Source organism: Sardina pilchardus, chromosome 5 (assembly GCF_963854185.1).
Source record: "Sardina pilchardus chromosome 5, fSarPil1.1, whole genome shotgun sequence".
Lineage (NCBI taxonomy): Eukaryota > Metazoa > Chordata > Actinopteri > Clupeiformes > Clupeidae > Sardina > Sardina pilchardus.
The window spans coordinates 20,013,014-20,028,013 of record NC_084998.1 but is presented as its reverse complement, the minus strand read 5'-3'; the positions used below and the strand labels follow the sequence as shown (position 1 = coordinate 20,028,013).

General features: G+C 49.8%; 1 protein-coding gene across 1 annotated transcript in view; it reads right to left on the bottom strand.

Moving 5' to 3' along the window:
* The window catches only part of LOC134080789 (roundabout homolog 1-like), a 77,163-nt gene that overhangs the window by 51,257 nt on the left and 10,906 nt on the right, over nucleotides 1-15,000 (bottom strand). The window contains exons 2-3 of the mRNA XM_062537400.1: nucleotides 817-1,150; nucleotides 224-353 (exon numbers count right to left, since the gene is read on the bottom strand). Of these exons, the coding sequence (XP_062393384.1) occupies nucleotides 224-353; nucleotides 817-1,150 (464 nt within the window). The remainder of the gene's footprint in view (nucleotides 1-223; nucleotides 354-816; nucleotides 1,151-15,000) is intronic.

Genomic DNA, 15,000 nt, shown 5'->3' with positions numbered 1-15,000 from the left:
GCAGCTCATCAAAAGAAGGCAACATGGATGCCTGTTCAGCGTCTCCTTTTCTCATCGATTAGGCTTGGTAGAAGGAATGGAGCACAATTCGCAGAACTCAGTCAGGCAATTACAGAGCCACACTGTGGGAAATTTCAATTTTGCCTCTTGCGACAACAAAATGACTCGATTAAAGGGGGCGCTTTCTAGGAATATCTAGGAAGAAATGGGGCACTGTTGCTACCCAGTGGCCTCGGATGCCCCTCTGGTGCCCGCAGATGCCCGCGGAAGCCGTCCCTGGACGCGAGTCAGGGTTGGACTTAGCTCGTGCCCCCGTGCGGACACGCTTGGCCAGCAGGCGGCTCATTTTGGCCCTGCGGTCGAAACGGCGTGTTATTATGGTCCTGTTTGGACCAGGCACGCTGGGATCATGTCATTACGGTTCTGTTCTGCCTCACGGTCACGGCTATCATTACCGGGCCCAGGCGCTGGAGGATGGCTGCTCGGCTGGTCGGCTGGCGGAGCACCAGGTCGGAACCGCTGGCTTTTTTTCGCGGCCTCCCTCTCCCTCCCGAGTCCGCCCGACGGTGACATGAACACAGCCTCAGTGCTCGTCTAGAGCAAAAGTGCTCAACTACTGGGTATCACTTTCCTACTGTTTGATCCAATGAAACCAAATCCTTTGCGGAGTATCTCCCGCAATTTTCCAAACTCCGGATTATCCGAGAGATCTTTAAAGACACCCCCCCAAAGACACCCTATATGGATCAGCCTGCAAAACGGACGAGACGTGGAAAACGCTGTGGGGACGGAAGAGCCGAAAAAGAAAGAGCTGACCACTTACTGGCTACTTCCAGCGACGCGTTGTGACTCACGGCCTCGCCCAGGTAGTTGCGCGCCACGCAGACGTAGCTGCCGTCGTCGGGCTTGCTGCGGCGGCCGTGCACGATGCGCAGGAAGAAGAGCGAGCCGCTGGGCAGCAGCATGCGGTGGGAGCGCGGGTTGTCGCGGTCCGTCTCCACGCGCTCGCCGTCCTTGTACCACTCCACCGTGGGCGCCGGGCGGCCCTCCGCCTTGCAGTTGAGCGTGGCCGGCTCGCCCTTGGACACGATCAGGTCGGACGGGTGCTCCACGATCCGGGGAGGAGAGTCCTCCTGGCGCAGTCGCGAGCCTTGGGGGGAGAGAAAAAGAGAGAGAGAGTGTGTCAAGAAGAGAGAAGAAGAGGAAAAGAACAATTCTATCAACGAGAAAAATTCATTTCTTTTTCATCCGACACAATTTCATCGCCAGGCGCGGGTCAAGGCAGCAGCACCCGACGAGAGAGAGAGAGGGGAAGGGAAGACAAACGAGGACAAGGAGGAGAAGTGATGGAAAAACAATTACCGCAATTGCATTAAGTAGTCACCTAAACACCATCTACCACATACATCTCAGACACTGAGAAGCCTGCACGTAATTGCAGACAGACGCGGTCTCTTTCTCTGCCTATTATTCCACAATCAGCCAGCCACCACAGTAGTAGAGGCCGCACCTAATTGGCTGCATATGTCCAAAAGTCATCTTTCCCAGCGTGACACCTCCTCGTCTCTCTCCCACCTCCTCCTTCCCCTCCCCCACCTCCCTTCTCCTCCTTTCCTTCGGAGAGCATGCTGAGGGAGCAGATTCCCCTTATTACGGTCCTCCGCCACGCGGGCCAAATTAATCATGTCGTATCGCATGTAGGACGCCCGTGATGTCTAAGATTAATTAAGTTCGTTTCTCAGAGAGAGAGAGAGAGAGAGAGAGAGAGAGAGAGCCTGTGGACTGGATCCACGTGGTTGCTTCTTTTCTTTTCTTGCTCATGTCTTTGTCTTGGGCTCTGGTGCTGTTCTCTTTGTTTTTATCACACACACACATGGACACACACACACACACACACACACACATGGACATACACAGACACACACACACACACACACACACACACACACACACACACACACACACATGCTGACAAAATATACACAGATGTATTTATGTCACGTAGAGCATACTCCATCATGTGTTCCATGAGCAAGAACCAAAAGACAGGAACTGTTCATAACATCCACATTAATTTGATTTATTGCGGGGAATCCTTTGGTGGGTAAGTATATTTAATCAATCACAATGTCATGTAATATTATAATTACTGCCAGGTCATAATTATTATTAAGTTAATAGACACAGACACCTTGACAAAACATTACGATCCCACGGGAGTCGTCCCTGAACACATTTTCAGATTTTCCTGTGAGTCCAGGGTATGTCTCAGTAAGCCATTTTACTCTGCCACTATTTTCTGGTGTTTAGTCTGGTAAATGGATACTGCTATCTATCTTCCTCACATCGGAGTTCACTGAGTATTCTTCCTCACCAGTTGGCTTCATGCACACTGCATGAGCAATACCACAGCACTCGAGTATGAAAGGCTGTACGAAATATGTCCAAACCGCTCCTTAGAAAAAGCCTGACTTTGATTTCACAAAGCAGAGCAAAGCTGCAGAGGCTTGCAGCAGCCGTTGGAGATGTAATCGAATGTAATCTTTTTTCGTAACTTGTTTCATTCAGGTGAACCGTAAAGACTCCTGACTCTACCCCCTCCCCGTTAATCAAGTTCCATTTGTGAGAGGCCTCCTCCGAAACGCTTTGATCCTGTGGTCGCCACGGTAATGCAATGATGCCCTTTGGTCTCCGTGGCATGCCTGTGCAACCTTGAATATCGCTGGCGCATTTGCTCATTCCTTCATTTCTAAGGAAAGGTAATTTTTTTATTATTATTTTAAAAAGGAGTGGTAAAACCACACCGTCATGCATGGCGTGTTTTATTAAAGGCCTCTTTGAAGTGGCAGCATGTTTCGCAATCAGGAACTCCACTCCCTGTTAAATGATTTCCTTCTTTAAAACACATCTATCAGGACGGCGAGCAAGAGAGCTTTCTTCAAGGAATTACACATTCATATTCTGCAAAGTAAGTGGGCAAAGCTGCAGAGGGGAGCACATTTTTCTGGCTTCTGGAGTCGGCTGTGGGCTCGTCGGATAAGATTAATTATGACACTGGAGGGGTAGTGGGTACAGGCGCACACATGAGCTGGAGCGTGAGCACACACACACACACACACACACACACACGCACACACACACACACACATGCACGCACACACGCACGCACACACGCATGCACAGATACACACACGGATACACATACACACACACGCACACACACACACGCACACACAAAAACACAGACGCATGCACGCCCACCCACACAAACACACATACAGACACAAACACATGCATGCAGAGAGAGAGAGAGAGAGAGAGAGAGACACACACACACACACACACACACACACACACACACACACACACACACACACATACACACATACACACACACACACAAGCCTCTGAATCCCCGCTCAAGGCTTCATCCATCACCATAGAGGGCATTACTTAGAACATTGCCCACTACAACCCTGCTAGGCTAGATGCTGTCTGTTTGTCTATGAGTATGCGTGTGCATGTATACATTATGTGTGTGGGTATGTGTGTATGATCATGTGAGTGTGTGTGTTTGTGTGTGTGTGTGTGTGTTTAACTGTGTGTGGCTGCACAGCTGTGTCCTTATGTTGGTGTGTTCATGCAGACATGTGTACAGCACACCTACGAGGGTTTACATGCAAGACAGTGCCAGGTGCCTGGTCCCACAGCATCACGCATGGTTAACTCATAAGGTACATGTAATTAACCATTTCATCAGGTCCCGGAGAGACCGGGCACAGTGACCACCTCCAAAATAACCCCCCAAAAGGGACATGGAGCGGCTCTCTCGCTGCCTTTATGACCTTGTCAGCTGACCGTGACCATGACAACACGTCTTATCATCACTGATTACACTTTTTTTCCGGAACCTGTTTCCACGCGGTCTACTGGGACCGTTTCGAGCTACAGTACCCGTTTACAGCTCACGTCACTGCCCAGTGAGTGGGAAACAAATCCTCCCAAATATAATAAAAAAAAAGAAATAATAAAAAACAAAAACACAGCAGCCCTTCTGGCTGTGAACCATCTGTTTCACTGCACGGTTTTAAGGGGCTGTGCGTACATTTAAAGGCTGCACGGATCCACTTTGGGCTGAGTGGGCTTAAGTGTTTAAGCGTTTGTGTCTATGTGTGTGTGTGTGTGTGTGTGTGTGCGTGTGTGTGTGTGCGTGTGTGTGTGTGTGTGTGTGTGTGTGTGTGTGTGTGTGTGTGTGTGTGTGTGTGTGTGTGTGTGTGTGTGTGTGTGATAGTGTACATGCGTGTAGAAATGAATCTGTGTCAGTGGGGGAAGGGAGATATTTTGGTAGTGAGCAGGAATTTGAGGGGAAAGACTAAAACCAGATGATGTAAAAAGACAGAAGAGAGAGAGAAAGAGAGACAGAAGAGAGAGAGAGAAAGAGAGAAAGAAAGAGAGAGAGAGAGAGAGAGAGAGGGGTAGGGAGGGACAGAAGATTACTGTCCGGTAATTGCTCCCATTCGTACAGGGGTATTTTACCTGTTTTATAGCGCTGCCAAGGGAAGGATGTGATTTCACTGGGCTTTCATGTGGCCATGGAGAGGGGAGGGGGAGGGGGGGGGAGGGGGAGGGGGAGGGGGGGGGCGAGCTCTGACGTGCTGTACAGGGCGTCTCGCGGCTCTCGCTGGAGATGGGCTGCTTTAATATCACACAGAGCTGCGGGATACCAGGGCATCGGCCAGCAATGAAAACACGCACGCACAGACCTACCTCAGAGATGTGCATACGTCACACTGAGGGCCTGTGTGTGTGTGTGTGTGTGTGTGTGTGTGTGTGTGTGTGTGTGTGTGTGTGTGTGCTTCTACATGGTGTGTGTGTGCGTGTGCTTCTGTATGGTGTGTGTGCTTCTGTATGTGTGTGTGTGTGTGTGTGTGTGTGTGTGTGTGTGTGCGTGTGTGTGTGTGTGTCTGTCAGTCTGTGTGTGGTGAACTGTTGGGAGCTGATTGCAAAGTATCGGTGTGTGGTGAGTGTGATTCAGCATCAGTATATTTCTCATCAGTCCCACTTCCTCTCGCAGTTACCAAACTATATATAGCAGTGTCCTGCTGCTGGGAAAGATAGAGGAGGGAGCATTCAGATCAATTGACCATGGCTTACAGGCAGCCTCAATACATCTCCTCCTTGCTCTCTCTGTTGCACCCTGGCACAAACAAATACACACACACACACACACACACACACACACACACACAATCATTTAATAGGAGGTAGAGAGTGAGCCTTATCTAAGTGAGATCAATATTAATACAAGCACGCACAAACACACACACGCACACACACATACACACCACACACGCACATACACATACACAAAACACACACACAATACAGAGGCACACCGCATAAGACCACTGAAAATCAAATGGCTTCTGCACAATTACCCAAATTACCTTTCCTATTTGTCACTGGACTCATTCCTGGCTAACGTGTGATATCTACAGTGTGACTCAACACTGATATGAAATAAATGGATAGACTGGACCACAGCAATCAAACACCACCTCAAATTAACAACAAGAGGTAAACAAACCTAATGTTTGATTTCTTTTGTCAGATTCATGTGGGAAATTGCTTTCCTGTTCTCTCCATCCAGCACACACACACACACACACACACGCACACACACACATACACACAAACACGCATCATGCATGCATACAAACACACCACACAATCACCAGAAAACCACACAAATGAACAGCACATACAAAGACACACACACACACACACACACACACACACACACCACTCTTGCCAAAACCTACACAAGCAGCAGCCCAGTATCTGTACCCCCCAGGAGAGAATCATACGTGTTCCAGTGGAACTGAATAGAAATGAGGGGAGTTAATCCGTGTGTGTGAGGGCCTGGCGGAGGAGCGGAGGAGCGGAGAGGAGGAGAGGGGAGGAGAGGGGAGGAGAGAGGAGGAGAGGAGGAGAGGAGGAGAGGAGGAGAGGGGAGGGGGGCGGGCGGGGAGGGAGGTCCGGGGCGGCGTGGAGCGGTGCGGTGCTGCTTGTTTTTCCTGCTGGTTAATTGTGTTGGGCTGGAGCCGGGGGAGATGAGAGGGTATTACTGTGCAGAGGCCTATCGCCTCGCTACAGGTGGGTCTACATCCAACCAAGCCTCGGAGAGAGAGAGAGAGAGGGGTGGAGGGAGGGAGTGAGAGAAAACTGGAGAGACAGAGGGAAAGAGAGTGAATGAGGGAGAAGGAGAGACCAAGAAAGAGAGCAAAAGAGAGATTGAGAAAGAGAGAAACAGAAAAAAAGCCCACACGAGAGAGAGAGAGAGAAAGTGGAGAGAACTAGGGGAAAAATACATAATGAAAGCCAGAGGGGAGAGAGACAGAAAAGCAGATGAAGAGAGGGAATGGGGAGTGAAAGAAGGAGAACGAGAGAGAGAGAGAGAGAGAGAGAGAGAGAGAGAGAGAGAAAGCGATAGACAGGAAAAGACTGAGGAGCCAGGCAGGCTTATCTGCAAAGCGGCAGCAGCGGGCAGGGAGCTGACGGAGTGTTGCTGGTGTGTGATGCAGTGGACGCTGCAACAGGCGTGCTAATGCCCATCAATCAGCTTTACACAAACACACAAACAAACAAGCCAACAACTTCTGCTTGTTACACACACACATAAATATGTCAGATCACAATGATAGGACATTCACAGTCACACATACCTATGCACACACACTAACACACACACGCACAGTCGCACGCGAAAGCGCACGCACATGCACTCGTACACGCACACGCACACGCACACCCACACGCACACGCACACACAGATTTTGAAAGTAACTCGGCAAGTTCATCCTCAAATATTACAAACCCAGCTGCTCGTGGCAGGCCAGACTCTGAGGGGAGTTTGGGGCAGTGACGGCCCGGGTCTGGCCCCAGTCTGGCCCACACTCGGCTACCCACAGGCAGAGCGCCACGTCTCACCTCCTGCAGCCCCTCACTGTGGCATGACGGTGCCAGTCCCAACACACACCGCCCGAGCACAAACAACAGTATCTGTTACACCTCGTCAGTCTCAGCGCTACAGGGGTGTATTTGTGTGTGTGTGTGTGTGTGTGTGTGTGTGTGTGTGTGTGTGTGTGTGTGTGTGTGTTTGTGTGAAGAACTCTGTGTATGTGTGAGAGAGAGATGAACTGTAGAGGCTGGGACAGATACAGAAGGGAGAGAGAGAGAGAGAGACAGAGAGACAAAGAGAGAGAGAGAGAGAGAGAGAGAGAGGAAAAAGGAATGTGCCTACTGGCATGTCAGGTTTTATTGTGTTAGTTTGTGTTTGTGTGTGTGTGTTTATAAAGACATGTTTCTCTTCCTGGCATGGCTGGTGGTCTTTAACTCCTACCATCTCCTCTTTCCCCTCTGAACATAAAAAGGAAAAGAAAAAAAACAAATGGGAAAAGAAGGGAGTGTTGGCCCAACATTTTGTGCCGGTGTTCACCGTGGACGCAAACACACCACTTTAGGAGATGAGATATCAACCACAAATCACAAACACTGCCATCAGCGCTCCGCATTCGACCTTCCCTCTGTGAAAAATGAGCCCTCTCAGCTAGGTAAGCGCACACACACACACACACACCCACACATACACACACAGGTACTGGAAATGCAATGTGAAACACAATCCTTTGACAGAGACAAAAAGGAGATTTAGTGGCAAATGTTTCTCTCTGACAGGCATGTGAGTCAGAGTTGACTCAGCCTGGCGTACGGAAGCCTCAGTGGGACATTTTCTTGTGCACATAATGCGCTTAATTGTCTCACCTTTTCATCTCGGGGCTATTTCTGGTTTTGTCTTGTGCTTTTTGATTGACATCTCTGGAATCCTGTGACCTACTTGTCACCTTGGCGAGGGCATTATGACATCACAAAGCCGGAGGGTGGGCCTCGGCAACAGACAGTCTGAATGAAGACGAGGGAAATCTGGCCCTGAGGTGACAGGCTGATTACCGGTGTGTGGTGTGGTTTGTCCGGCGAGCGGAGTGCAAAGAAAGCACAGATGTAATCGGATCTGTCCATCGTCCCTTTTCATCCCCTCTGTCTTTTTCGTCTCTCTGTCTTTCTCTCCCTCTATCTCTCTCACACCAGCTAAACGGGAGAGAACGTGTTGCGCTGAGGTTCATGATAACAGAAATCCTCAAGGCCCCAGTGTGGCAGGTTGAGCAGCCATACAAACACACACGCACACACACTCAAACACACACACACACACATGCGCGCGTACACACAAGCGCGTGCACAAACATAAACACACACATTGTGCACTGACACACAGGCTATAAATCTTTCCTGAACATCAACACAGCAGATGTGCCTTGAGCAATACTTTTCCCATGAAGTCTCTTTGACTTCAGCACACACACACACACACACACACACACACACACCGCTGTCGATGCAGAAGTTAGCACCAACTAAATATAACTGCCTACCCTATAAAATGACCCTTCTTAATTCATGCAGACATCCATGGCTTAAAAGGCACAAAGACATAGAGAAGTGCTTGTTAGGCCCCAATCCCGTTTGTCCGTAAATGCCTGTTTTGCAAGCAGCTTGTGATCCGCGGGGCTTGATCCGGGATTACAATGCTCCATTTTAATGGGCTGAGGGGGATTTGCGGCTGGCTGTTGTTGCTGTGGCCGCTCCTCTAATAAGATCACCTGTCTGGAGACAGCGGCGAGCCAAAGCCTCGGCGGCAGCGGTGGCATGGAGTCAGGTCGCGGAGGAGACACACTCGAGTCACCAAACACACACACACCCACACACACATATACATACACACACACACACACACACACACGCTCGCACACAGCATCCCCTACATCTGCAAATCTAGGCCAGGAGGGCCTGATGTCAGCAAGACCCACGACGGTGACTTGAATAAATACCATGTCTGCATTTTCAAAACATGACCTGAGGTGATGAGAGGAGGGGGGGAACGGAGGGGGGGAAGGGAGGGAAAAGGAAAAGAGCGAAAGAAAGAGAGAAAAAAGTCTGTGCTAATTGTGTTTTATGTCATGTAGGAAGAATGTTATGGACTTCTGGCTGCTGTACTGGTGAGAGAGAAAAGGAGAGTGAGAGAGAAAGAGCCCATATGCAAGAGAGAGAGAGAGAGTGAGAAGAGAGAGAGAATGAAAGAGCCCATGTGCGAGAGAGCAGGAAAGCAAGAGAGAGAGAGAGAGGGAGAGAGGGAGAGAGAGAGAGAGAGAGAGAGAGAGCAATGTGCTCTGTGTGTCGTCTCCCTTGCCGACAGGATCCCTTAGTACTCTACACTTACACAACATCTCCGGCACTCCAAAGAGTGTTTGCAGAGCCGATCACTGACAGGAACCGTGGAAGACAAACAGAGCCGTTTTCAGGGGGAAGGAGTTCAACGCCACTTCGCTCTCCAAAGGCAAGTGACAGGGAGGGCCGCCGAGGGAAAGTTTAAATAAATAAATATATGGGGCCAAAGCTGAGCGAGTGTTCCAGAGTTCTGTGTTGCCAAGGAGATTAGAGGACAGATACTATGGGATGGACTCCTGGGATGAGGAGTGGACAAGTGGACTTAATAAGCCTATTTAAGGATTTCTTTTTTTTCCCCACTAGATGTTTTTTTTACCTCTCTGCCTCTCTTCCCTGGCCAACATTTTTTTAATGAGTTCCTGCAAATGTGGATTCAGCGAAAAAACATCAAACGGGAGCCTCCCGATTTGCAAGCACGTTGAGTTTCCAGGGCGATAAGACGCGCTTGCAATATTCATGGCTTCCTGCTCTGCCCTGGACGGCACGAAAAACCCTGTACAAGTCTCCGGCCCACCCCGCTAAAAAAAAACCCCACAGCCAGCTTCATTAGGAGTCAAGCACACGTTTTTAGGCCCTTGTCAACGTCTCAAACCATTTGAGTCACCTTGTGCAGTATCGCGCCTTCGCCCTTTGATAAGTCAAACGGAGCCTTTGCTCTGCCAGTCATTCAAAACCCCCGGGGGCATGACGAGGGTTTTTTAAAAAACACACACTGACACGAGGTCCACTCCGCATTGAAGTCCTAAACAGACACTGATTGGCATGTCTCGGGAGCACTCCGAAGTGCGTAGCGCCGTTTCATGACAAGGGAGGGGAAGGGTTGAGCGAGCTCCGTACAAATACAGGGCCGGAGCAACGCAACGAGTTCCCGGCATTCTTTTCCCAGACTGTAAAAACTACAATTAGGCTGACAGCTGAACACAGTCATTGCGCTCGGGAATGCAGGGGCTTGGAATGCTGGGGTGGGTGGCCCGCTGCAAGGTGCCGCACGCTCACCTCACAAGCGCCGAAGCGCAAAATATCACACTTGCACACACACACACACAAACACACACTGTTTTGAGCTACAGTATTTCCAGGGTGAAGTGCACAGGTATGCATGCGATGACTACTTCAATTACACTACATCTGACTGCTCAATTCTGCATGGATAACCACCACTGGCTTGACAGCACGACTGCCACCACAAGCATGCACTGGGTTTGCCATGAATGAATGAATGGAATAATATGTGCACTGAAATGCAGTAAAATCATTGTGTTTATGCACAAGCGTTAAGAAGAACTGTACCCCATAAGTCTGTAAAACTACAGCCTTCCCAGCCATCTATAGCAACGGGGCCGCTTAACAACGGCTGCTGGGGGGACAACAAGAAGAGCCAGCCAAGGGGTGAGGATGACAGTCTGGCAGTTAACCCAAGCAAGCAAACAGACATCTTTACAGTGCTTGTGTGCTTCTACAGGAAGAACTCACTTATCCAAGCACTGTTTATTTGCTTGGCAAATGGAGCGCATGGGTGCTTAACGGAAATACCAGTGTAGCATACTGAATGAGTGTGTGTGTGTGTGTGTGTGTTTGTTGCTGTTGTTGCGTGTCTGGGTGAACTAGTTTAATTTCCAAATCCTCTGGCCTAATTGACCCTCTGGCTGTGGCCTCACAGATGTGCACTTTCACGCAACCCCCTGCTCTCCCTCTCTCTCTCTATTTGTTACTCTGTGTCTGACTATCTCTCTATCTATCTCTCCATATCTCTATCCTCTCTCTCTCTAACACACTGCCTCTATCCATCTCTCTCTTTATTTGTTACTCTGTGTCTGACTATCTCTCTATCTATCTCTCCATATCTCCATCCTCTCTCTCCATATCTCCATCCTCTCTCTCTCTCTCTCTCTCTCTCTCTCTAACACACTGCCTCTATCCATCTCTTTCTTTATTTGTTACTCTGTGTCTGACTATCTCTCTATCTATCCCTCCATATCTCTCCATCCTCTCTCTCTTTCTCTCTCTCTCTCTCTCTCTCTCTCTCTCTCTCTAGCACACTGACTCTATCCATCTCCCTCCCCATGTCGGAGCACTCCATATGAACCTTATTTACCGAGGCACATGGGTGGAAATTCCATTTGTCCATTAACCCAGCGCTCCGGCCTGGCAGTGCCCACTCCCCCCTGTGCTTTAACCCAGCCACTCAGCTCCGTGCACCAGCAGCAATGTCCATAAAAAAAGCCTCCAATAAGGATGAATGGCCGGAGCGAGCGCGCCGTTATTGGACTGAATGGGAATTAAATGGGATCATAAATCCCCGGGCAGGTTGTTTTTTTCCGAGCGGAGCCGCTTCCAGCCGACGCCGAGGCCAGATGCCGGCGAGCTCAGGAAGCGAGCCGGAGACCAGGTTCGGGAGCGGGAAAAACGGGGAAAAACGATCCCCGGAGCGTACAAGTTCAGCGACATGGAAACGGTCTTTGAGGAGGAAAGAAAGAAAAACAACAGCAGGGACAAAACCTAATTTTTTTTTTCTCTTTTTACACTGCAGCATAAATATTTGGAGAGGGAGAGATTAACTTGCGGCTTTTCTTTTTTAAGAAAGAGGAACCTCGGCCAAAAGCCTTGGCAGAAAGGCGTCTGCATCGCGCCGTCGTTAAAAAGCCATTTCTCCGCGACTTCCCTAATTCTCTTCAAGAGTGAACAGAGGCATTTCAGACAAGGCCCCATAGATCATGAACAGCACCTCACTCTGCAAGAGGCAAGCAGAAATCAGTCTAAGGAATAAGATTAAGACCTACAGTAAGTTGTAAAACACTAACACACACACACACACACACATAGACACACACACACACACACATACACACACACACACACACACACACACACAGGATGGGGGTTCTGCTGCCAAAACCCCGCTCTGGGTCCAAAGCTCCTCCTCTCCAAATGGCCTTTTGGTGCCCGAGTGGCTCATCAGGACTTGGCTGGAGTTTGCCTGTGATGCCTGATCAGCTCCAGAGCCCAGGCCAAGGCTGAGAGACGGGAGAACCAGAGAGAGAGAGAGAGAGGGAGAGAGGGAGAGAGAGAGAGAGAGAGAGAGGGAAAGAGAGAGAGTGAGAGAGAGAGAGAGGGGGAGAGAGAGAGGGAGTGAGAGAGAGGGAGGGGGCGACTTGGAAGGGGTGGGGGTGGGAAACAGCCTGAGGTGTTGAAAGAGAGAGGCGGAAAAGGTAAAGAGAGAAGGTAAACCTCTGTCTACTGCCAAAGAGGTGGAGAAGCAAGATGGAGTAACCACCATAATACACAAGTGCACACACGTGTCATTACCATCCCTGAAAGGATCTATGAGAATACACAGCACACTATGAGAGCACTGCTTCATAATGGTATGGCTGTGTACGCTTGTGTGCTACACTTACTGAAAGCCAATGGCTGTATTTATTTATTGTGGGGAATGGTCTTACTTGTTCTCCTGCCTTCTCTTTATTTGTGTGTGTGTGTGTGTGTGTGTGTGTGTGTGTGCGCGTATGATTCCATCTATCCCATGGTGGATAGATGGCCATACATATCATCCATATGAACAGAGGACTGAGGTAATGCTTGTAAAGCAGTGATGCATGAAGCAGAGACATGTAAGACAAGGATATGACACAAGCAACTCAACCAGAACCCCAACGCCTGGCTGTGCATCACTCTGAGTTGTGTAGGATCATTTATATTCGAATGTGTGCGCATATGGGTGAAAGGAGAAGAGATCAGTGTGTGTGTGTGTGTGTGTGTGTGTGTGTGTGTGTGTGTGTGTGTGATTTAGAAATTCTGTACATGTACCTGACTGTCCTGCGAGTCCATACACACAGCACATCCCGATACATGTGTGCATTTTTGTGTCCCCCTCAACAGTTGACCAGACGTCCAAAGCAGCAGCACCATCCTCCTCATGTCCATAGCCAGTACTGAACCCCCCTCCTCCTCTCACTCCTCCTCCCACACTCTTGCCTCCCAAAGACCCGACGACCTCCTCAAGAGCAGCAGACAGAGTGGCCTCCAGTGACAAACCACCTCAACCCTCCCAACGTGGGAACAAACAACAGCGCAGACAACACAACACGTTGAGAGAGGCGGCTAAAAGAAGGAGACGGGGCGATGAACTTCTGCCAGGAGGGGGGGGTGAGCGGAGCTGCCGTCAGTTCATCAGTGTGAGGGATCCAGCGTCCCGGGGCTATATAATTACCACCCCCACCTCCTCTCTCCCGCCCCCACACACAGGAATTTTGGCTAATGTCAATCAAGGCAGTGAAGCCACAGGGGGAGCGCGGGATGACATTTCCTCTCACATTTCCTCAAAAGTCTCCCCCCCACTCGTTTCTTTCTTTTTCACACTCTCTCCATCTTCCACTCTGAACGGGACAAAAAATAAGCTCTGGAAGTGGTTAGCGTTGGTGTGGGTGTGTGTGTGTGTGTGTGTGTGTGTGTGTGTGTGTGTGTGTGTGTGTCTGTGTGTCTGTGTGTCTGTGTGTGTGTATGTGTCTGTGTGTCTGTGTGTGTGCTGTTATCATTTTATCCTTTTAACATTATGCTTCCAGCTCACAAGTACCAAGCACCACCTTTATCATGAACATCTTCACGGCCGTGTGTGTGTGCGTCTGTGTGTGAGAGCGAGTGTGTGTGTGAGAGTGAGAGAGAGCGATGATGAAGTGGGAGGGGTGTGGATGCTGTGCTCCAGTGCGGTGCGGTGCGGTGTGGGGTGGTCAGGGATTTCCACAGGTCTGTGCTGCTGATGCTGATGCTGATCCCCAGCCAACATCTCCGCTGAGTTCATTACCTCGCCCACGGCTCCTCTCCTCCGGGGAGCAGAGCAGAGTATCAGTGTCAGGGGGATGAGGGCCTGCAGCCTCTTCACACACACACACACACACACACACACACACACACACACACAGGCTGACAGGCATACCACCTACACATGTACACGCACACACACAACTGTATCACACAACCTTCTACCACTCACAAATGCAACCCCCCCCCCTTTACAAGCACAGTAAGCACACACTCTCACTCACACACACCCTTCCCCCATCGCTTCCCCTTCTCCGCTCACTGCTCCTCATTTCTTCTCTCTCTCTCTCTCTCTCTTCTCTCTCTCTCTCTCTGTCGTTCTGCCGATGAGGTAAGGTGTAATGTTTCAGGGAGTCACCCAGGCGTCGCAGCACAGGCCCGGAGCCGCTCCTCTCTGCTCCTCTCTGCTCCTCTCCTTCCCGCTCCTCTCCTCTCCTCCCCACTCCTTTCCTCTCCTCTCCTCTCCTCCCAGCTCACACAGCCTGGCCCAGTGCCACACGGTGGAGTCTGCACCCACCCACTCACTCACTCACTCACTCACTCACTCACTCATTTCCTCACTACATCACTCACTTCTCCACACCAGAGCTCATTTACAGAGTGAGTAATATAAGGGGGATAAATCATCTGCACGACTTGGAGCAGTGCCTTCGAGGATGATTTGTTGATGAGTCCTGGTGATGATGATGATGATGATATTATTGTTGTTCAAGATGATGATGATGATGGTAAAGACAAAGATGATGGTAATGATGATGGTCATAATAATGATGATGGTCAACATCATCGTCATCATCATCAACATCATAATCATGATGGATGATGATCATGATAGAT